Raw genomic sequence first — 26,083 nt, forward strand, 5'->3', positions numbered from 1 at the left:
AGTCTAACTTTCAGGCCGATAGGCTGAAATAAATATATATAGATATAGAGAAAATACATGTTAGTATATAAGGATCATTTATATGTAGTAGAAAATGTGTGTGCTTATGTATTCCTTAGAGTGGAAGTATGTATGGAAGTTATGGTGGGAGAAGAAGGGAGTTTGAAGCTCTTCGGAAAAACTATGAAACGACACTTCTCACCGAGAGTTTAGATTGCTAAGATCACGTCATTGTAAACCTCAATTTTATATTTTGAAGCTTTTAATATTTTGTCAACTTGAATAATAAATTGAAACCAACTAAATAATTTTGATCAAAATTAAATAACGTCTAAATAGAATTCTTTTATTTAAAATGATTCCTTTCCCGCGCTGAAACCGAGTATTTTAATACTCCCGGGCGAAAGAACTACAGTAAGTAAAGTTTTCAATAAATAAAAATAACATCCACTAGATGGAAGCATAACAATAACGAGACTTGACTGTAAGTATATAGGACATACTCTTCATTGCACAGTATTGTGCGGTGGTGTGCTTAGTTTAGTCACTAATTATCATGTTGACATCCATAAGCACTATAACGAAACAAAAATCCGACGATTGATCATGCTATGAATTCTTTTAAAAAATTTAGAATATCAGAACAGATATTTCCTAAAAAATAAGTATCTATTACCCATCTAATATTTAATATTACGGGTCAAGTCTTGAAATTTAAAAAGTGATCAACATAACAGTATTAATTATTCAGCACATTTCATTTTAGTTGGTTAGAAAGATATAATTGTATATTAAAAAAAAAAAAAAAAATGAAGATAAACGAAAAAAATATGATGTTATTTGCAACATCCGCTACACCTGTAGACAAGGAAGGCTGGTTAAACAAACGAGGAGAACTCAATAAAGGGTTTCAAAAGAGATGGTTTGTTTTAAAAGGAAATATATTATTTTACTTCGATCGTCGGGGTGACAAAGAACCCGTAGGAATGATTGTTCTCGAAGGATGTACGGTTGAATTATCTGAAGATGAAGATCAATATAGTTTTAAAATAATATTTCATGGACCAAACAATCGAAGTTATGTTCTCGGATCCGAATCACAAGTAAGTTTTTGAGCATCGGAATTTCATTTTTCAACTGGTGGATAATAATAATTAAAACATACGAGTCTACAGCTTAATCTTACATTGCATGTTCGTGAAAGTTTCCCAATTTAGAGTGAGTAAGTTTTAAAAAAATAAACAAAATCTATTTATTTTCATATTTTTAGAGAGTGTTTGCAGGCTTATATATGACAACTTGAATTTTTCGACTGGTAAAAAAATTATTATGTACATCATGTACTTATGAAAACTTAGAAACAAAAAAATACGCTTTTGTAGATTTTGATTAAATCTACAAGAGCATTTTTTTTGTTTTTTATTTTAGCAATTTTTTTAATTTTTAAGGGCCAGTTTTTCAATTCGAAATTAAATTTTATCCAGGATAAAATTATTATTGCCAATATATTTATATATCATCATCATACTAATAAATGGAGAGCCGGTTTTTTTGTTCGGTTATACTGCGAAAACTACTGAACCGATCGGAATAATACTTATACCATAAGATGTAGCGTGTTTCGGAGAAGGTTTTAGTATATGATATGGTGGTGATTACTTATCCGGAACCTATATTTTTTTGACTTAGAAATAATGAATTTTTATTTTAACTAAATTTATTCTATTCGATTGCTTTTTAACTTTCAAACTTTCAATGCTCATTACAAATTTTTTTTTGGACACCTCATAGCGCGAAGCGCGTGAATTTGTGCTTTATACTCGACTCGGCAACGTCAAGCAATTTTGGGATCTTTTAATGTCTCTATCACAACCATATTACACTTATACAATAATATAAGTAGATTTATACCGAGAAAACACTTAAATTAAACCATCTTTTACTTTCTAAAATCATTTCATGTAGCTATTTTGAAAAAAAAAACGTGGACTATTTTGAAAAAAATTTTACATGGACGTCCAGATGTCACCCCATTTTGGATGTACCAACGATTACTCCCGAACAAATTGATATTTCAAGATCGGATCTTTTTTATTAGTTTAAGCATGCTATGAACTGGGTCCGTATTTCATATCAGTAGCCTAGTTTACGTATTTTTTTTTTAAATTGAATTTTTATTAAAATTCACTACGATACAACCGTACAAAGACAAACGAATTTTTCTTATTTGTCACGTGAAAACTATGGCGCCACTTGATCAAGCTAGATTTTTTTAGACTGCGTGCACATATGATAAGAAAAAAGGACGCTGATATTTAAAAAAAAAAAAAATACTCTGTAAGAAATTACTTAATTATAATTTTTTTTTTTTTTTAATCAATTACACAATTTATTTTTTCTTGAAAAACAAATGAGCGTTATGAGGCGTGCACTTTTGGATTTTCCAAACTTTTTTTTTTTTCATATCAATTACTATTCATTTTTGTAAGAAAGACACGGGAATGTTATAATGATTGCACATTGAAAGTTACAATGAGTATTAGCTAGAATAATTACATGGATAAAAGGTGCATGCCAATTCGATAGAATTGGGAATCTGTACAAGTCAAAACAATACTATAATTAAATTTAAAATCTAGATCTAAAACTGCAATTCTATCAAGCGCCCAGCAGAGCGGGCGAGTAACAGCTAGTATGAAATATATAGATATATTTTATCATTGGATAAAATTTTATCCTGGATTGAAAAACTGGCCGTAAATCTTAACATCGATTTTAAGTAGTCACTGTAGGAGTAATATAAAAAAAATGCTCGTGAACCTTGAGAAAAAAATGTTAAAATAGCTGAATTTCATTGATTTTGAAAAACATATTTTCAATATTTCTAAACAAGAATTTAATTTTAAAATTGCAGCTTAAATACCAAATTTAATAAATTTTTTAAAAAATGTTCTTACAGACAATTCAAATGCACACTATTCTCACTTGAAAAAATCGTGCTAGTCGATATTTTCATAGATATATCGATTGTTAAAGTTTTCAATTGTCGAATGTTGGCTGAATTCACACTCATTGAACTTTCCATATTTTTTCATAAAATTTACATCTACCTAGTAAAGACAAGAAATAAATCACAAGATACGAATAAAAGTCAAAATGCAATTATAATTACAAAATTTTAATTGATAAGTATTTATTTGGAGTCTGATAACAAATTGATTTACTTGATAATCTTTAATTCTTTTATTTTTCTTTTATTATCATTTATTATCTCGTCAACAATCGGCTACAAAGAGTAAAGTTCAATTTTCTTCTAATACATTTCTAAATCAAAGAAATTGGAGAATATTTGAAGTCTTGGACGACCCTTAAGAATGAGGATATGGAATTGAAATTTTCAAAATGTACATAATTCTCATTCCAGAAAATAATATAATGACGAGAAAAACAAATTCAATTTTCGACGATTGTAAAATTTTTGTAAGATCTGGTGCGAACTTTAAAACAATTATTTTTGAGCTGATTGTTTGAGAGGGCTCTTTAAACATGATAAACTAACATTATCATAAAGAAGAGTTGAATAATAAAATAAAGCTGGTTTTGTGAGGGCCACCTCACAGAATGTCTCACATATACATATATGGAGTATTCCAAGCCAAACCGACCACTTTTGACCCCAACCTCATTCAATTTAATATAATATTTTAATATATATATATATAATTTAATTAGACCAGGGTCGAAGCATTCAAAAATAGTAAAAAGTGAAAAAAAAAAAATAAAAGTAGGATGAAACCCATTAGAAAAGAAAGGGAATATGATAAAAATGAAAAGAAAAATAAATTACAGGCGAGCCGAGTTCGGGAAGTGTGAGGGGGTGAGCTTTTAAAGGTAAAAAATGGTTTATCTCGATTTCCGGCAAAACTACAAGTCCTATGGAAAAAAGTTAAATGGCAAAGTTGTAGGTAATTAAAAGATCTACAACTTTTATACTATGGAGATAATAATATCCATATTTTATGCTTACAATTTTTTCACATAACCTCAAAATTTATGTAAAAAATTCAAATAACCAAGTTTTTGGTTTTTTATGCTCATCTTTTTCAAAAAATTTTTTTTTCTCTACGAAATTTGGTGAAAACTTACCTTATTAAGGTAAAGGGCCATATTATGGAACACTATATGAATAGGAATTGTATATTTTATTCTTTTTAAAAGAAAATAGTTAAAACATTGAATTTTTTCATATTAAATGTTTCTGCGATATCTATTAAAGCGATAAAAATTGTTATGAAGTGAGTTTTAGCTGAAAATATTAATAAATTAATTGAAAAAAAAGATAAGTACTTATGACCGTATTTATGGAACAGTATGAAGCAGCATGTACAGGTGTTTCATAAGGTATGTCCCAAATTATGGAACACAAAATAGATTGAAACATTAAGATTAAAAATTTTTTTTTTAGTCTTTAATTTGTTTATCCATAATATTAAATGTTGTTTAATATCTTTATCAAGTATTAATACAGTTATATTCAAAAATAAAACGAATTAACAAACAATAAATAAACATTGATTTACAAAATAAGCATGACAAGAACGGTTTCGAATGTTTGGATGAATAATTAAAAAATAAAGACGAGATGTATTTAAAATTTAATTTAAAATTTAATTATTTCGTTTCTTCTTTGATTTTTTGTTGTATTGCTTTCATTTTATCTTGCAATTTTTTCTTTTCTTCCGCTAGAAGTTTCTTCTCTTCTTGTAATTTTTTTCTTTTTTGTAACTTTTCTTCTTTTATTTTCCGATCATTTTCTTTTTTCGAGTGATATTGCATCCACTGATCAGATGTACCAGCAGAAGGAAGTTTGGGTTTGCCGGGTGACTCCAGTTTAATTCTTTTTTTCTTCGGTAAATAATCGATTGGCATTTTAAATGCGTCGTCAAAAGGATTCCCAGCATCGGTTTCAACTGAAAAATATCACAAATATTATTATTAAAGTTAAAGTTTCTTGTCAGTAATTTTTAAATATTATTTTACTAACTTTTATTAGAAGATATAGAGTCATTCTCTTTACCAATAACTGATTGACTAAATGTTTGACATCCTTGAACCTCAGAATATTTGTCAATAGTTGGCGTAGTACAAGCAGCAGTAATAGAAGCAGATGTACTGTCAAGAAAATCTAAAAAAAAAATATGTTTTTTTTCTATTTTTATTCTTAAATCCATATTAAGTATGAAGGATTGTTTTTTCATTTGCTTACAAACCTTTTTGATTATCAGCATCCAAAAAATTTGATTCAAATATTAATTCATCACCAATATTACGTTCCAAAATATCAGATAAATTTAATAAATTTAAATTCTTACTTTTATCAGTACCTGACTGAGCTTGAGAATTAATTTATAGAGGTTTATTATCTACTATAAATTCGTATAGTACTTCAGAAGATGCTGATGTGTCTGTTTCAGGATTATTTATCAAAGGAAGAAACTCTTCATTAAAAGAATGACTATGATTGTTAAGATTCATATCAGTGTTATTATTATCATTCAAAGTAGAGGCTTGATCATTAATTAAATTATTTACGGGTTGTTCTTGTCTTACTATGTTTAAATTTAAATTGACCAAAGTCACTTCTTTGACAGTTGGTTTACTTTTTTCATGAGAACCTATATACCAAATTATAAAAATTATACCAAAAAATTTTTAAAATAAAAATATCAATATGAATATCTATAAAAAAAATCAACATAGAAAAATAAATTCATTAAAAAAATAGCTATTTATAAAAATTTTAATGTATACCGCAAAAATAATGATTAAAATAAGATGTTATTAATTTCTTTACCAGATTTTCCACTGATATCAAGCTAATATTTATACAAGCCTCTAATTTCTAGATCCCTGGGCCATGTCTGATTTAACCAAGCAGTATTAAATTTTTCCAGAATATCCTTTGATAAATTGTTTTCGAATGTTAATAGATGTTTTTCTCTATCTTCCGTTACTTCATCTTGTAAATTTTCTTTAGTTACTGTTGTTTTAGATTTCTTTATTTTATCAAATACATCATAGTCAACGACAGAAGGATCGAAAGGATACAAGCCTGCAGCTTTGAATCCACTGATAACAGCATTTTTTTCTTGTATCATAGCATCCAATGCAAACTTTAAAACTAATGGAAAATCTTCTTTTTTTACTCAGGAAACATTTTTAGAATTTTTCCATCTTGGTACAGATTTTTTCCATGTCTCTTTAAATGGGTGAAAAAAACTAATGTCAAGTGGTTGCATTATATGGGTTGAGTTGGGAACAAGACCAATCAACTCAATACCCTTTTCACGACAAAATGTAATGTAGCTGAAGTTCCGAACGTTCGTGAAACGAAATCGTTTTTCATTCATAATTTCCAGGATATTAAAAAGATCAAGCCAAATATTTCTGAAAAACGTTCTTTTGGGGTCTCAAAGGTATAAAAAAAATTTGAATCCTCTCCGACTTACGGAACATCCCCTAATGAATACCCTTAACTTTAAAAAATTCATAATTCCGTGACTATTAAAAAGATCACGCCAATTCTCGCTGAAAATATTCATTTTGGGGTCTTACAACTATTAAAAAAGTTTGAACCCTCTCGGACTTCCGGAACACCCCCTAAAGCCCACCCTTAACTTTAAAAAATTCATTGCTCCGTGTCTATTAAAAAGATCACGCCAATTTTTGCTGAAAATCTTTATTTTGGATACTAAAAGGTATAAAAAAAATTGGAACACTTTCCGACTTCCGGAACACCTCCTCATGCCCCCTTAATGACAGCCCATATCACTAAAAATTTCATTATTTCGTGTCTAATAAAAAGATCAAGCCAATTCTCGCTGAGAATTTCCTTTTTAGGGTCCTACAACTAGTAAAAAAATTTGAACCCTCTCGGACTTCCGGAACACCCCCTAAAGCCCACCCTTAACCTTAAAAAATTCATAATTTCGTGTCTAATAAAAAGATCACGCCAATTCTCGCTGAGAATTTTTGTTTCGGGGTCCTACAACTATTAAAAAAATTTGAACCCTCTCGGACTTCCGGAACACCCCCCAATGGCCACCCTTAACCTTAAAAAATTCATAATTTCTTGTCTAATAAAAAGATCACGCTAATTCTTGCTGAAAATCTTTATTTTGGGTACTAGAAGGTATAAAAAAAATTGGAACACTTTCCGACTTCCGGAACACCTCCTCATGCCTCCCCAATGACAGCCCATATCACTAAGAAATTCATTATTTCGTGTTTAATAAAAAGATCAAGTCAAGTCTCGCTGAAAATCTTTATATTGGGTACTAGAAGGTATAAAAAAAATTAAAACACTTTCCGACTTCCGGAACCCCCCCCCCTGCCCCCCCCCCCCCCAATGACAGCCCATATCACTAAAAAATTCATTATTTCGTGTCTAATAAAAAGATCACGCTAATTCTTGCTGATAATCTTTATTTTGGGTACTAGAAGGTATAAAAAAAATTGGAACACTTTCCGACTTCCGGAACACCTCCTCATGCCCCCCCCCCCCAATGACAGCCCATATCACTAAAAAATTCATTATTTCGTGTCTAATAAAAAGATCAAGCCAATTCTCGCTGAGAAATTTCGTTTTGGGGTCCTACAACTAGTAAAAAAATTTGAACCCTCTCGGACCTCCGGAACACCCCCTAAAGCCCACCCTTAACTTTAAAAAATTCATTACTCCGTGTCTATTAAAAAGATCACGCCAATATTTGCTGAAAATCTTTATTTTATGTACTCAAAGGTATAAAAAGAATTGGAGCACTTTCCGACTTCCGGAACACCCCCTTATGCCCTTCTAAATACCCCCCTTAACGGTAAAAAGTTCATTAATTCGCGTCTATTAAAAAGATCACGCCAATTCTCGCTGAGAGTTTTAGTTTTGGGGTCCTACAACTATTAAAAAAGTTTGAACCCTCTTGGACTTCCGGGACACCCCTTAAAGCCCACCCTTAACTTTAAAAAATTCATTACTCCGTGTCTATTAAAAAGATCACGCCAATTTTTACTGAAAATCTTTATTTTAGGTACTCAAAGGTATAAAAAGAATTGGAGCACTTTCCGACTTCCGGAACACCCCCTTATGCCCTTCTAAATACCACCCTTATCGTTAAACAATTCATAATTTCGTGACTATTGAAAAGATCACGCCAATTTTCGCTGAAAATTTTTATTTTGGGGTCTCATAACTGTTAAACGAGTTTGAATCCTCTCTTACTTCCGTCAAACTTTGTTTCATTTTAATTAAATAACTCAAAATTCTAGCGTTTGAGTTACAAATTAATCTTTTACGTTTTTATCTCTTTTTATCCCAACTTTTAGTTTAAAAAAGTATTTTTTATATTTTTTACTCTATATTTAGGATTAAAGATCAAATTTTCAGCTTCTAATTCCGATTTTGGGATTAAAAATTAAAAATAATATTTTTAATCACGACTTTGGGGTGGTATATTTTAGTTTTAATTTTCAATGCAAAATTTCTTAATTAAAAAATTTGCAACCCTGAGTAAGACTAATAATTTCCCGATTTTTTAATTTTCAATTTTCTTAGCGGGAAGTTAAAAATTAAAATAAAAAGTTCCCCACACGATAGGATATTTTTATGATTTAAGAAATTTTGAATCGATTGATACCCTCATTGTGGAAACATATTTTAAATTGTTAACTAATTTTTTTTTATAACAAATACACAATAAAAAATTTCTCGTCAAATTTGACACAAAAATTTGTGTTAATGACTTTTTTTACACAATCTGTGTGGAATCAACACTCGATTGTGTTGAATCAACATACTTAAATTCTAAATTCTACACACTTAAATGTTAAATTCTACACAAACATTTTTACACTTGACACAATGAAAAATTTTTTACCGTGTAGAAAGAATTAAAAAAAAAAGTTCTCTACACGAAAGGATATCTTTATGATTCATGAAGTTCTGAATCGCTTCATAACCTAGTACGGTAACAAATTTTTAATTATCTAACTATTTTTTTTAAACAATAGGAAAAATTAAAATAAAAAAAGTTTCCCACACGATAGGATATCTTTATGATTCATGAAATTCAGAATTGATTAATACCTATATTGTGGAATTGATTTTTTAATTTTTAACCAATAAATTCATCAAAGAGATAGAAAAAGAAAAAAAAACGAAGTTTATACTTTTAACAAGTTCTCAACGCATTAGAAAAAAATTATACTTTAAAAAATACTTGCTTTCCCATAAAAATTTTCTCGGCAACAAATAATCGATATGAAAAAAACAATTTTAAGAAAAAATATTTTTTAGTGCAAAAATACAATTAACAAGTCTAAAAAAATATGAGCTTTACGGGGACTCAATGTCCGGATCCGAGGAGTGCGCATGCGCTATTATCTCAAATTGTTGTCGGAGTATGATGGGGGAATAAAAGTAATGTGAAGCAAACAATAAAAATAGTAAGCGGCTGCTCTGATAATCGAATATTTGTGTTCTCAACTTTTCGTAACTTTTTCTTTTTATTTTTCTTAATTATAATTATAACTTTTAAAAAATCGATACCAGAATATAGGTTTCAAATGATTCCAAATTTCATGAATCGTTGAAATTTTCTATCGTGTGGAAAGCTTTTTTTTTTTTAATTTTCTATTTGTTCGAAAAAATTGTTAGTTAACAATCAAAAATTTCTATCCACAATATGAGTATCAATCGATTCCTAATTTCATAAATCGTAAAGATAACCTATCGTGTGAAGAACTTTTTTTTAACAATTTTTGCGATTTGTTCAAAGAATTTGTTAGTTAACAAAAAAAAAAAGCTCTCATAATATTTGTTTCAAACGATTCCAAATTTCATGAATCGTAAAGATATCCTATCGCCTGGAGAACTTTTATTTTTTTATTTTTTTGATTTGTTTAAACAAATTATTAGTTGACAAAAACAAAATTTTTTTTGAAATATTGGCATCAAACGATTCCAAATTTCATGAATCGTAAAGATAACCTATCGTGTGAAGAACTTTTTTTTAACAATTTTTTCGATTTGTTCAAAGAATTTGTTAGTTAACAAAAAAAAAAAAGTTCTCACAATATTTGTTTCAAACAATTCCAAATTTTATGAATCGTCCAGAAAACCTATTGATAAATAATCGATTTTAACAATGTTAACTAATTATTTGTTTAAACAAATAGAAAATATTTTTTTAGAAAAATTTTTCCACACGATAGGATATCTTTACGAATCATGAAATTTGGAATCGTTTGATACTTAGATTGAAGAAACGATTATTTTTGTTAACTAATTATTTATTTAAAATAATACAGATAATTTTTCCGGCATCGAAGAATCGATATAAAAAAAAAAATTTTTTTTTAATTTTCTTAAAGCAAATATACGGTTAACAAGTTTAAAACAATTTGAGCTCTACGGGGATCCAATGTCCGGATCCGAGAAAGTGCGCGTGCGCCGTGCCTCTCAATCTGTTGTCGGTGAATGATGGGAGAAATAATAATAATGTGAAGCAGATAATAACAATCCGAACAAAAACAGTTTCACTGTAAAAAAGTCGCGCCAAGTCCACGTTCATAAGACTATTAGGAAAAAAAAATTTTTTTTTTCTTTACAAAAAGATACAAAATAAAAAAATTAACAAATCCAAGTAACCGATATGATTGTTTATGATTTTCGGAAATTAAAAAAAATTTTATTGTAAATTTAAAAATTAAAAAAAAAATTTTAGAACGTATTTAATGTGCGTGGTTGCAAAATATTTTACTTTTAATGAAATTCGTAAAATCTATTTACTAGGACTTTAAAAAAATTGAAATACACAATGACGCACACCAAGTACGTTCTAAAATTTTTTTTTAATTTTTAAATTTACAATAAAATTTTTTTTAATTTCCGAAAATCATAAACAATTATATCGGTTACTTGGATTTGTTAATTTTTTTATTTTGTATCTTTTTGTAAAGAAAAAAAAAATTTTTTTTTCCTAATAGTCTTATGAACGTGGACTTGGCGCGACTTTTTTACAGTGAAACTGTTTTTGTTCGGATTGTTATTATCTGCTTCACATTATTATTATTTCTCCCATCATTCACCGACAACAGATTGAGAGGCACGGCGCACGCGCACTTTCTCGGATCCGGACATTGGATCCCCGTAGAGCTCAAATTGTTTTAAACTTGTTAACCGTATATTTGCTTTAAGAAAATTAAAAAAAAATTTTTTTTTTTATATCGATTCTTCGATGCCGGAAAAATTATCTGTATTATTTTAAATAAATAATTAGTTAACAAAAAAATAATCGTTTCTTCAATCTAAGTATCAAACGATTCCAAATTTCATGATTCGTAAAGATATCCTATCGTGTGGAAAAATTTTTCTAAAAAAATATTTTCTATTTGTTTAAACAAATAATTAGTTAACATTGTTAAAATCGATTATTTATCAATAGGTTTTCTGGACGATTCATAAAATTTGGAATTGTTTGAAACAAATATTGTGAGAACTTTTTTTTTTTTGTTAACTAACAAATTCTTTGAACAAATCGAAAAAATTGTTAAAAAAAAGTTCTTCACACGATAGGTTATCTTTACGATTCATGAAATTTGGAATCGTTTGATGCCAATATTTCAAAAAAAATTTTGTTTTTGTCAACTAATAATTTGTTTAAACAAATCAAAAAAATAAAAAAATAAAAGTTCTCCAGGCGATAGGATATCTTTACGATTCATGAAATTTGGAATCGTTTGAAACAAATATTATGAGAGCTTTTTTTTTTTGTTAACTAACAAATTCTTTGAACAAATCGCAAAAATTGTTAAAAAAAAGTTCTTCACACGATAGGTTATCTTTACGATTTATGAAATTAGGAATCGATTGATACTCATATTGTGGATAGAAATTTTTGATTGTTAACTAACAATTTTTTCGAACAAATAGAAAATTAAAAAAAAAAAAGCTTTCCACACGATAGAAAATTTCAACGATTCATGAAATTTGGAATCATTTGAAACCTATATTCTGGTATCGATTTTTTAAAAGTTATAATTATAATTAAGAAAAATAAAAAGAAAAAGTTACAAAAAAGTTGAGAACACAAATATTCGATTATCAGAGCAGCCGCTTACTATTTTTATTGTTTGCTTCACATTACTTTTATTCCCCCATCATACTCCGACAACAATTTGAGATAATAGCGCATGCGCACTCCTCGGATCCGGACATTGAGTCCCCGTAAAGCTCATATTTTTTTAGACTTGTTAATTGTATTTTTGCACTAAAAAATATTTTTTCTTAAAATTGTTTTTTTCATATCGATTATTTGTTGCCGAGAAAATTTTTATGGGAAAGCAAGTATTTTTTTTTAAATTATAACTATTTCCTAATGCGTGGAGAACTTGTTAATAGTATAAACTTTTTTTTTTTTTATTTTTCTATCTCTTTGATGAATTTATTGGTTAAAAATTAAAAAATCAATTCCACAATATAGGTATTAATCAATTCTGAATTTCATGAATCATAAAGATATCCTATCGTGTGGGAAACTTTTTTTATTTTAATTTTTCCTATTGTTTAAAAAAAATAGTTAGATAATTAAAAATTTGTTACCGTACTAGGTTATGAAGCGATTCAGAACTTCATGAATCATAAAGATATCCTTTCGTGTAGAGAACTTTTTTTTTTAATTCTTTCTACACGGTAAAAAATTTTTCATTGTGTCAAGTGTAAAAATGTTTGTGTAGAATTTAACATTTAAGTGTGTAGAATTTAGAATTTAAGTATGTTGATTCAACACAATCGAGTGTTGATTCCACACAGATTGTGTAAAAAAAGTCATTAACACAAATTTTTGTGTCAAATTTGACGAGAAATTTTTTATTGTGTATTTGTTAAAAAAAAAAATTAGTTAACAATTCAAAATATGTTTCCACAATGAGGGTATCAATCGATTCAAAATTTCTTAAATCATAAAAATATCCTATCGTGTGGGGAACTTTTTTTATTTTAATTTTTTTAACTTCCCGCTAAGAAAATTGAAAATTAAAAAAAATCGGGAAATTATTAGTCTTACTCAGGGTTGCAAATTTTTTAATTAAGAAATTTTGCATTGAAAATTAAAACTAAAATATACCACCCCAAAGTCGTGATTAAAAATATTATTTTTAATTTTTAATCCCAAAATCGGAATTAGAAGCTGAAAATTTGATCTTTAATCCTAAATATAGAGTAAAAAATATAAAAAATACTTTTTTAAACTAAAAGTTGGGATAAAAAGAGATAAAAACGTAAAAGATTAATTTGTAACTCAAACGCTAGAATTTTGAGTTATTTAATTAAAATGAAACAAAGTTTGACGGAAGTAAGAGAGGATTCAAACTCGTTTAACAGTTATGAGACCCCAAAATAAAAATTTTCAGCGAAAATTGGCGTGATCTTTTCAATAGTCACGAAATTATGAATTGTTTAACGATAAGGGTGGTATTTAGAAGGGCATAAGGGGGTGTTCCGGAAGTCGGAAAGTGCTCCAATTCTTTTTATACCTTTGAGTACCTAAAATAAAGATTTTCAGTAAAAATTGGCGTGATCTTTTTAATAGACACGGAGTAATGAATTTTTTAAAGTTAAGGGTGGGCTTTAAGGGGTGTTCCGGAAGTCCAAGAGGCATTTGCAATGACTATCAACAAATCCCAAAGTCAAACGATGTCTGTTTGTGGATTAGATTTGAGAACACCATGTTTTTCACATGGACAATTATACGTGGCATGCTCTCGAGTGGGTAATCCATCCAGTTTGTTTGTGTTAGCTAAAGATGGACTAACAAAAAATATTGTTCACGCTATAACATTAAGAGATTGATATTGTTTAATAGTGTTACTGTCGTAATTGTTTAATTAATGATATATAATTTTAAGGAATAAATTATAATAACTTAAAAATAATGTTTGCCTTTTGTTATTTTTATATTCCCTCATCGTTCACAGCGCTCCATGCTTATTTCACGCATATACCACATTCTTACATACATACAATATACACATTCTAACATACGTACATACTTACAATAAGTAAGCTATTTTTTGTCTACATTAGAAATTACTAGGAAATTATTTATATGGCAAAACAACGTTTGCCGGGTCAGCTAGTAATTTATACGCGTAGATTTATTTTTTTTTACACGCTTTATATTAGCTTCACTTGTATGTCAGTTTGTTTGTTTGTCAGTTTGTCAGTAGGGATGGAAACATAAGCTGAAGGATCGATTCTCGATTCCGATTCTTTTTTCAGAAATTTCGATTCTCAGATTCGATTAATCAATTTCAAGAATCGATTCTTTTAAATAATCGATTCTGAGTAAAATTTTTTTTTCAATTAAAATTTCATAAATTTTTTTAATTTTAAAAAATAAAACTAGCATAATAAGGTAAAAGGTACAATAAAATTCAAATTTAAAAAATATTATTACATTTTATTAAAAAAGTAACATTTGAAAACAATAAAGTTAGTATTTTACTCAAATAGTTAATTAAATATTATTATGATAACCACGAATTTGTAAGATAGATTTTAAGATAACCAACATATTCAAATGATTGGGTGATAATGTACTTCTGAGCTGATTTGCAATCAACCCTGAGTGTGAAAATAAGCGTTCACACGGTGTTGATGTTGCAACCACACTTAAGTATTTGATAGCTACAGTCGACAAATAAAGGTAATCAGATTCGAGCGATTTCCAAGTTACAATCAGGTTAGGATTAGTTTTCCAGTCTACTGTAGATCGATTAATAAACTGCATAAGTTCGATAGGCAGACCGCCTGCTTCATCACTGTCAGCGACTTGAATGTTGTGTTGCACAGCGTCGTCTAAAAAATCCCACAGATCATTACTACCTGAAGATGGTTGATGATCTGTAAGATTATTTTCGCAGGTAATCACAAGAGTTTTCGATGACTTAATTTCTTTTTTCAAAATTTCGCCTATACATACAAGATTTCAATACCGCCATATTAAAATCATATACAAATGAAAATAAAAATTTTCTCAAATATTTAAATTGAACGAAATCCGATTGAATGCGAACGCACAGAGAGCGCTAAATTTAAAATATTTTCATAATGAAATATAAAATTACTTTAGGCCATTTTTTATTTAATATATTGATGCTATAGTGTTATTACTCCGGCATTAAAATAAATTATAGACTCGATCACTAAGAATCGATTCTGATAACTGGAAATCGAGTCTAAATAATCGAGTTTTTTGACCACAGAATCGATTCTCGGGTAGAATCGGAATCGATTTTACCATCCCTATTTGTCAGTATGTCAGTAACTCTCCGTGGGTAATCTGCGCGCCTGCGGCCTTCCTTGGGTCTGGTAGCCGTTTCTCAGGCTCCCTCTCCGAAATCGAACTCTGATTCCCCGTATTTATAATATTTATAAATAATTATTTTTTATTAGCTTCACTTGTACGTCAGTATGTCAGTATGTCAGTATGTAACTCTCCGTGGGTAATTTGCGCGCCTGAATATTTTTGATAATCAACAAATAATAGTTTAAAAAAACTAAAAAATCACGCTTTTATAAATAAACCAAACTAAAAAGTAAAAAATAAATAATAGTTTAAAAAAACTAAAAACACGCTTTTTATAGAAAACCAAACTAAAAAATAGAAAATAAATTTAAATTAAGAATAGTGTTAAAAATTTCAATAAATATCAATTAATAATAGTGTAAATAAAAAAAATGTATTTTATTTTAAAAAAAGCGTGGGGTGCTTTTTAAGATATTATCAAAATGATAATCACTCTACTCATATCTGTCAATAAAATATTTATAACTATTGACACCATGCACCTCACGCTTTTTTTAAAATAAAATACATTTTTTTTATTTACACTATTATTAATTTATATTTATTGAAATTTTTAACACTATTCTTAATTTAAATTTATTTTCTATTTTTTAGTTTGGTTTTCTATAAAAAGCGTGTTTTTAGTTTTTTTAAACTATTATTTATTTTGAAACCTTCTTACACTTATTAACTAAGACAACAGCCGTTTTTGGAGACTTGGAACTGTTGTTAACACTTAGATTCACAGATTTAATTTTATTTTTGTTGCTTGATTTATTTTTTTGGCATTTTTTTGTATTTTTTCCCATATTTACGCAATTGAAATTCTTATCTGAAATAAAAAATTATTGATTCGATTAACAAACAATATTTATTATCTAACTTACAAATTTTAGAGGTTAGTTTTTAATTTTGATAGAATTTTCAAATTTAAGTACTTACCTAAATACAAATTTATAGAAATACACACTGTAGTAACATTTATCTGACATAAACTGCTTTTTTTATAAATAGTTAACAATTATTAACACGAAATTAAATAAATACTGCTCTCACGAGTCACTGTTTCATAATTACGGACCACATTGAAAAATAAATGTACGCGGGACATGGAACACGAAATATACTGTTCCATAAATACGGACTATTAAAGAATTTTTGTACCTATTATGAAACACTTAAAATAAAAGTAAATACTTTATTAAACTAGTTTAAACTTAATTTAAACTAGTTTAGGTAGTTACCTAAAATTCATTATCAATAGGAAGATAATAAACTAAACTTTTAGCTGACATGTTTCAAGTATTTTTTAATCATTGATATATTTCTCAAAAACTTGAAATAATTGCATTGACACACTTCACTATTTTACTCCAAAACTCCACAGCTTTTAGTAGATTTCATAGAAATCTAACTATTGCATTGGTCCTCATGACGGAACTTTTGAAAAATTTTGCTATATTTCGACTCAGCTCGTCAAGCGAATTCAGAAAATGCATATGGTTCAAAAGTTTATATATGTATGGATTTATATATATATATATATATATATATATATATATATATATATATATATATATATATATATATATGGGATATAACGTGGCTTTTTTTCAGAAATTTTTCAGAAATGCCAGGATTTAGAAATTTTTAAAATTATAAAAATTCATATTTTTTCACTTTTTAACCCGAATAACTTCGGAATAGGATAACTTATTGAATTTCTGTAAATTGCATTTGAAAGCTCTTTAAATAAGCTTTAATTTTAGTACAATATCATATGTGTAGTCTTGAAATTATGTCCTATTCCGCTATGCCAATTATGAAATTTTCTATTGCACTGGTTTTAAAATTTTTCCGTTGATATATATTTTTGTCGATTGCATAGAAGTTAAAAACCCTAGTTTTGTATATAATCCTCGTTATATTTTTTTTCTATTCATGATGAAATCTACTTCCATTTCGGCTGCCGAATGGTCTTTTTTTTCATGCAACCTGACGCGGGCATTCAATATATTTTTTTTTCTCTACATTTTAAAGTATTCATGAAAATAAATTAATTTAATCAATATATTAGTAATTAACAATCATAAATATTATTTTATAAGTACCAAATAAGTTAAAAATTATTTGTTATTGAGATTTTTATCGAATGTTTCATAAACCAGGACAGTGTTCCATAATATGGACTTTTACCTTATGTCCTAAATACACTGTAATTTATTTGATTTAAAATATTTATTTTTTCACCTTATCTTGACTTAATATAAAAAAAATACCCTAATTTTCAATCGAAAATTCTCCCGTCAAAATATCAGCTTTTTTCAAAAAGTCGGTGGGCTTTTTGTTCGTTGAAATATCTACTTTCTGATGGTGTAAAAAAAAATACACATTACTATAGTAAATGTTCTCAGAAAATGCACCATAATGAAAAAAAACTCGAATTCAAAAATTCTTTTTTAATCATTATGTACAATTTTGAGCTATTTATTAAAAATTACACTTCAATTACTCAAAAAACGTAAGATTTAATGTTAAATTGATTAAGGGAAAAATTGAAAACCGAAATATACTACTATAATTAACAAACAAATAAGTTAATATTTAAAGGTAGACATCAATAACCCATAATCCGATTGCCCAAACCTAGGATTGGATACCATTCTTTTACCCATAATTCGTTTGCCCAGATTTCTATGATACAGTGCATCTTTTACCCAGAGTTCCAATTATACAGAATTTCTATTACACAGGCATCCTATAACACATGATATCTTTTACTCAGTAATTCATTTACACAGCTTTCTTCTACCCAGACTCTTCAATTTGATCTCAGTAGTTCTTGCAAAAAATAGTGCCAGCATAACTAATTATAATTTACAAAATGTGGATACATACAAATATAAATAATGCTGTGAAGCGGGAAAGAATAGGAGTTACGGTAATTATTACGTGAAGCGTTCCACATTCACGTAACAGGATATTGGTAGGAAAGGATTGAGAAAGAAATGTAGAGAGGATCATCTTAATGTGAGTTTACAGAATATGCGAGAAAAAATTATTAGATAGCTCGGACTGGGATTCGAACCCAGAACCTTCCGAATACATGTTGGCTACTCTACCATTTGAGCTATCCGGTCTATACTAAATTTCCTTTCGCTTATTCTATATACATTAAGCCACACCGTCCATCTTACGGCAAGCATTTTAACAAATATAAATAATGCTGCTAAGCGGGAAAGAATAGGAGTTACGGTAATTATTACGTGAAGCGTTCCACATTCACGTAACAGGATATTGGTTGGAAAGGATTGAGAAAGGAATGTGGAGAGGATCATCTTAATCTGAGTTTATAGAATATGCGAGAAAAATCACAGACATTGTTACACTGATGCGAGAATCAGTGTAACAAGTTTAAATATGAATTTTTTTGTTGATATTAGAAATATATAGACATAAATTTATAGTAATTAATAGTTAATTTTAAATAATAGTTATTATTTTTAATAATTGCATACGTGTGCCTCAAAAAAATGTTTTGCTTTTGTCATTATTGAATCGAAGTTTAATTTACTAGTCTGTTACTTTTTTATTATTATTAGTTTTGTTCTAAACTAAACGAATTTTGTTTACTAATAATACAAATCTAATTTAAATAAATAAGCACGAAAACATTATACATTAAACATAAAAAACTAATTAAAATTTACAAAATAACCAATGTTTGATAATCGGTCAACTACTGGAACACTCCGGTCAATTTACTGGATCAAGCCGGTCAACTACTGGTGTTTTTATCTTACCTGCATTTAAATATGAATTTATATGTAATTTTATGAATAATTCGAATAAATAACATCACATATCAAAAACTTATTGAATATTTAAAGTTTAAATAAACTTAAAATTTTTTTTTTTAGCGTATAATAATTAAATTACGATCAATTGAAATGCCAAAAATCCTTAATCGGTCAACTACTGGTACATTTACCCTACATAGAAATAATCTTTTGTCATAATTTCACGTTTACAAGGAAAATAAAATTTAGTAAAATTTGCCGCTTTCAAATGGATTAAATAAAAATAATTTAGACAACATTTAAGTTTACTCAATCATCGAAATTAATTTAACTTAGACTAAACAAATGTTAAAAATTTATTTAGTAAATTCCCGGACATATTAAATGGATTTAATTCTCGATAATTTGGAATTTTGCTTTGATAATTATTATTTGTTACATTGAAGATACGGCAGTAATTTAGGAAATAGGAATATATAATTTGTAATTAGGAAAATGATAATTAGAAGGTTATAAATATTAATTAGAAAAATAATAATTGGAAAATTTATTTATAAGTTGGAATTAAATTGTTATTATTGGAATTGAGATATAGTGTGGGTGTGTGTGTGTAAAGGGGCTACCTCGGTTTCATGGTAAACTTCTCTGGCTTCGGGGTAGTTCTCTCAGAGTACCGTGAAGTTTGGGGGACAGCGTGCGCTGTGTGGACAGCGTGTGTAGTAACGTAAGGGTCCAGCGCAGTGACTTGAGAATCCGTGAGACCGCGTGAACTAAGTTAGAGTAGCGTGAGGGTCCAGGGGACAACGCGAAGTAGATAGACCCCGATAAAACAGAATGATTTGATATGATAAAGAATGATTAAAAAATTAATCATTTTTAATGATTTCAAATCATGTAAATCATTTTCGAAATTTCACAATGAATCATTATGAATCATTTTGAATAATGGGAAACAGGCAGTATATGAAATGATTAAAAATGATTAAAAATTTTTAATCATTTCAAAACATTTCTAATCCTGAAATAATGTTCAAATTTTTGTCTCCAGTTATGATTAAAAATGATTCAACTAGTATTTAAATTTTTAAATCATGTGAAATCATTACTAATCCTAAAATACTTTCTGAATTTTAGTTACCAGTTATGATTGAAAATGATTCGGTCAGTATTAAAAATTTTTAATCATTTTATATCCTTTTTAATCGTAAAATAATGCTCGAATTTTTTTCGCCGGTTATGATTGACTATGATTAGGTCAGTATATAAAATTTTGAATCATTTCAAATCCTGAAATAATGCTTGAATTTTTGTTACCGGTAATGATTAAAAATGATTCAGCTAGTATTAAAAATTTTGAATCATGTTAAATCATTGCAAATCCTAAAATACTTTCTGAATTTTTGTTACTAGTTATGATTAAAAATGATTCGGTCAGTATTAAAAATTTTTAATCATTCTAAATCTTTTTCAATCGTGGAATAATGCTCGAATTTTTTTCACTGGTTATGATTGAATATGATTTGATTAGTATTACAAAATTTATATCATGTTGAATCATTACGAATTCTAACATACTTTATACATTTTTGTCACCAATTATGGTTGAAAATAATTTCGTTAGTATTAAAAATGTGGAATCATTTAAAAAATTTTGTAATCATGAAATAATGCTAGAATGTTTGTAACCAGTTATAATTGGAAATTATTTGATTAGTATTAGAAAATTTGTGATTATGTCAAATAATTTGACATCATAAAATAATATTTAAATTTTTGTTATCCGTCACGAGTTGAAATGATTCGGATAGTATAAAGAAGTTTTTAATAATGGTAAATTATTTCTATTGGAGAAATTTCGATCAAACGAAATGGTTTGATAAAACCACCAATGGTTAATTTATATTATTATTTTTTTTTAACGTTATAGAGTAGTGTACATCATTTTCAAAATTAATCATTCATTATTTCAAATCGTTGTAATTACTATTTTCGGCTTGGAAAATATCTGGAGACAGAGTGATTTGGAAGTATTTTGAATTTTTAATAGTCATCATCATAATGGTTATTGAAATAATATTTGAATTTATTCTTCAGCACTGAATTCTAGTCTCACCACTTTGAAATTTTCTGCATTTTAATTTTTTACCTTACGATTTTATTGCGATATTCTCTCATTGTTGTACATTGTAAAAATTCGAGAGTAAATTCCGAATGAAATTTCACTTTCATAACTCGGAGTAAAACGTAAAATTTTTTTTCAACTAAGGTAAAAGCCCCAATAGATGATCACGTACCAGTATATGATCACTCCATGTATTTGTATATCTATATTCACAAATATAGGTATACAAATACACGGAGTGATCATATACTGGTACATGATCATTAGGGCCGAGAATTTAGTTTTTTTAAAAGAGAGAGACAGAAGATAGGCGTAGCCAAGCGTTCTGATTGGTCGTAATAAATAAATTGTTTTTTGTTTATCGCTATTAAGTGAAGATAGCAGCTTGAATAAAAAATAAAATTTAGATTGCTAATCCAAAATGAAAATATAAAAAATATGTCAAAAAAAAAAACAGGTTAGTTTGCAGATCTGAAGGTGCTTGTAAACAAATACAAGTCTGTGCTGCTCAGATAAATAAAGAAGAGAATTTGAAACACCGTGTTGTAACTAAAATGTTTAATGAAATGAATTAAAAGTGAACAGTGACAAGCTGGCGATTTCGCTGGAGATCGCGTAAAGGAATTGCTCCCGGTCTCACTGGTAATTTTGCTGGAGATCGCACTGACGGTCTTTTTAAAGGCCTCGCTGGAGGTCACGCTAGAAATCTTGCTGACGGTCTCGCTGGAGATCACGCTGATAGTTTTTCTAGAGGTCTCGCTGTCGGTATCACTGGAGGTCGTTTTGCTGGGAGTTGTGCTAATGGTATGGCTGCCGGTCTCGCTGGTAATTTTGCTAGCGATCACAGTGACGGTTTCGCTCGAGATCACGCTGACGGTCTCTCTAGAGGTTTCATAGGAGATCGTCAGCGTGATCTCCAGCAAGACTCCCAGAAAAACCGTCAGCGTAATCACCAGCGAGACCTCCAGAAAGATCGTCAGCGTGATCTCCAGCGAGATCGTCAGCGTGATCTCTTGTGAAACCTCTAGAGAGACCGTCAGCGTGATCACCAGCGAGACCTCCAGAAAGTTCGTCAGCATGATCTCCAGCGAGATCGTCAGCGTGATCTCCAGCAAGACTCCCAGAAAAACCGTCAGCGTAATCACCAGCGAGATCTCCAAAAAGATCGTCAGCTTGATTTCCAGCGAGACTTCCAAAAAGATCGTCAGCGTGATGGCCAGCGAGTCTTCCAGAAATACCATCAGCGTGATTACCAGCGAGACCTACAGAAAGATCGTCAGTGTGATCACCAGCGAGATCGTCAGCGTGATCTCCAGCGAGACCTCCAGAATGATCGTCAGCATGATCTCCAGCGAGATCGTCAGCGTGATCTCCAGCGAGACTCCCAGAAAAACCGTCAGCGTAATCACCAGCGAGACCTCCAGAAAGATCGTCAGCGTGATCTCCAGCGAGACCTCCAGAAAGACCGTCAGCGTGATCTCGAGCGAAACCGTCACTGTGATCGCTAGCAAAATTACCAGCGAGACCGGTAGCCATACCATTAGCACAACTCCCAGCCAAACGACCTCCAATGATACCGACAGCGAGACCTCGAGAAAAACTATCAACGTGATCTCCAGCGAGACCGTCAGCAAGATTTCTAGCGTGACCTCCAGCGAGACCTTTAAAAAGACCGTCAGTGCGATCTCCAGCAAAATTACCAGTGAGACCGGGAGCAATTCCTTTACGCGATCTCCAGCGAAATCGCCAGCTTGTCACTGTTCACTTTTAATTCATTTCATTAAACATTTTAGTTACAACACGGTGTTTCAAATTCTCTTCTTTATTTATCTGAGCAGCACAGACTTGTATTTGTTTACAAGCACCTTCAGATCTGCAAACTAACCTGTTTTTTTTTTGACATATTTTTTATATTTTCATGTTGGATTAGCAATCTAAATTTTATTTTTTATTCAAGCTGCTGTCTTCACTTAATAGCGATAAACAAAAAACAATTTATTTATTACGACCAATCAGAACGCTTGGCTACGCCTATCTTCTGTCTCTCTCTTTTAAAAAAACTAAATTCTCGGCCCTAATGATCATCTATTGGGGCTTTTACCTTACAAAAATTGAAAAAATAATTACAATTTGAAAAAAATTCTTTAATTAAACAAAAAAAAAAATAAAAGGCTACATTAATTTTCACACCAACAACAACTATTTCTTACTTTTATTTACCAACCCGAATAAAAAAAATTATCTATAATTGTATATACTGATATATTAATATACATGAAAAATGGCCCGATGTAAATATATATAATTGTATAGAATTACATATAATTATGTAGAATTATATGTGATTATTTCCATAGAAATGAAAAAAATTTGGCGTGCACGAGAACCGAACCACGGACCTGACGCTTGAAAAACTAATTCACTATTTTTTTTTTAAAGAAGTTTATTTGCTTATGAAAATCCATTTACTAATTCACTACCTGTTTACTTATATATGAGACTTACTTATATATTGGAGTTTGTAAAAACTAGAAGTAATGCAAATCGTATACATGATCGATTTGTAGTGAACAAAATTTTTTATAAAATTTATAAATTATTAATATATATATATATATATATATATATATATATATATATATATATATATATATATATATATATATATATATATATATATTTTATATAATGATATCTAATGGATATAATGATATATAATGATATATAATGAAATTTTTAAGATGCTCCATTGCTTTAAAATTTATAATTACTTTAAAAAATAAAAAAGAATAGAAGTAGAATCAGAATTAAAAGCTCTAATTTTGATGGAATTATTTGTTTAGTATATGGAACTATATATTGCTGGAGGGCTTGGGTAATAATTTTATAACTGGACAAAATTATTAATTTCATGAAATCCAATTTTTCTATGAGTTAAAACAGTTCCTATTTCATTATTTGATTTGCAAAATACTATAGATTAAAAAATTATTAATCATTGAAGCAATAGACCCTTAGATAAAAAAAAAAGAGAATGTTTAATTTATAGTAATCAAAAAATACCCACTGGAGTAAAAAAATTTATATGCAATTATATATGATTCATGTATAATTATACATGATTTCCGTATAAATATATATTATTATTTATAATTTTATATAATCATATATATTTTTTTTTATATTTGGTTATTTATAATTATATTTATATTTATAATTATATGATTGTATATAATTATTAAAAAAATGTTGCATCTAATTTTGTATTATTATATTATATTATTATATTATACATATTCAAAATATATAAATAAATAAACAAATGACGTTTATCGCGAAATTCGAAACTATTAATGACTACTCCTAAGACTTATTATAATAAATTAACTATTACTATAAAACATAAAACATTGAAAAAGACATAAATTCGGATCAAGACCTTCCTAATGATACTAAATTAATATAAAATAACTCATTTTATTCTATAAATGTGCTGAAAAGTAAATTTTTCTTATATTCTTTCAATTACATAGATTACATATAATTATTTGTCAATAGAAGAATGTATTAATTTTTTACCCATTTCTAATTCTTTAAAAAACTATTTATTTAAAAAAAAGATGAATGAAAATAATTCATTAAAACATTTGAAAGTATTGAATCAATTTTAATGATAAAAATATAATTAAAAATAATTAAGAATTTTCAATCATTTCAAATCATTTTTAATCATAATTTTATGATTAAAAATGATTTAAAATTCTTAATCATTTTGAATAATTTTTAATTATATTTTTATGATTAAAAATGATTGAAAATGATTTAAAATTCTTAATCATTTCAAATAATTTTTAATTATATTTTTATGATTAAAAATGATTTAGAATGATTAACATTTTTTAATCATTTCAAATCATTTCGTTTTATCAGGGGAGTAACGTGAGAGACCAGTGGACAACGGGTACTACATCCACGTGAGAGTCCAGCTGGACAGCGCGAAATATACCGTATGAGAGTGGGGTGAGAGTGAATTTTATTCTATGAAATTTTATAAATTGTTATATTGGCCATTATTTCAATTGTAAAAGGGATTGGATAAATAAACAATTTTCAAAAAACGAACTTCTGTGTTTAAGTTTTGGTTCCTTTCAGCAATCTCTCACGACCCTGACCTATTACTCCATGTTCTGGATACTGAGTCCAAAAATCCAGTGGCGCCTTTAATAAATAGAAGGGGTGACCAAGAGAAACAAAACACCTCGTTTCAAACTTCCCGCTAAGAAAAATTGAAAATTTTTTTAAATTCGGGAAGTTATTGATGAAAACGATGAAAACGGTCAAGCCGTTCAAAAGCTATAAGGGGATCACATCCATATAATCACACACACACACACACACACACACACACACACACACACACACACACACACACACACACACACTCGGGGCAGAAGAGATACTGCTACCGGGCGCGTCTCCCCGAGCGGATGGGAGAACGCTCGCTGTCCTTGGATGACACTTAATCTCTTAGTTGATGAGGTACAGCGGGTAGGAGCCAAGCAAAATAACCAAACAAAATACGCTCCCGTGGACAAAACTCCCCTTTAATGGGTTGGTCACACTAACTGACCTAGCAAGACGATCGTTCCCTGCTGTGACCCACTGGGAGTGACCGGAACCTCGTGTCGTAGTTTCCGACGATGCAGGCCACGGCTGATGTGAGCTTGCTCTGCCGAGGTGTAAGTTGCAGCAGTGGATCA

The 26,083-nt window shown here is 28.9% G+C and overlaps 1 protein-coding gene and 1 long non-coding RNA gene across 2 annotated transcripts in view; both read left to right on the forward strand.

Annotated features, from left to right (window-relative positions):
* The first annotated feature begins 457 nt into the window (after positions 1-457).
* LOC123264659 (sesquipedalian-1-like) overlaps positions 458-26,083 on the forward strand; it is a 32,253-nt gene continuing 6,627 nt past the window's right edge. Inside the window, exon 1 of the mRNA XM_044728076.1 lies at positions 458-1,103. Within this exon, the coding sequence (XP_044584011.1) occupies positions 810-1,103 (294 nt within the window). The 5' untranslated portion in view covers positions 458-809. The remainder of the gene's footprint in view (positions 1,104-26,083) is intronic.
* On the forward strand, positions 22,230-22,480 carry LOC123265574. Its single transcript, XR_006509609.1, has 2 exons — positions 22,230-22,262; positions 22,412-22,480. It is a non-coding gene; the product is annotated as an uncharacterized LOC123265574 (long non-coding RNA).

Source organism: Cotesia glomerata, linkage group LG5 (genome assembly GCF_020080835.1).
Source record: "Cotesia glomerata isolate CgM1 linkage group LG5, MPM_Cglom_v2.3, whole genome shotgun sequence".
In the NCBI taxonomy this organism is placed as follows: Eukaryota; Metazoa; Arthropoda; class Insecta; order Hymenoptera; family Braconidae; genus Cotesia; species Cotesia glomerata.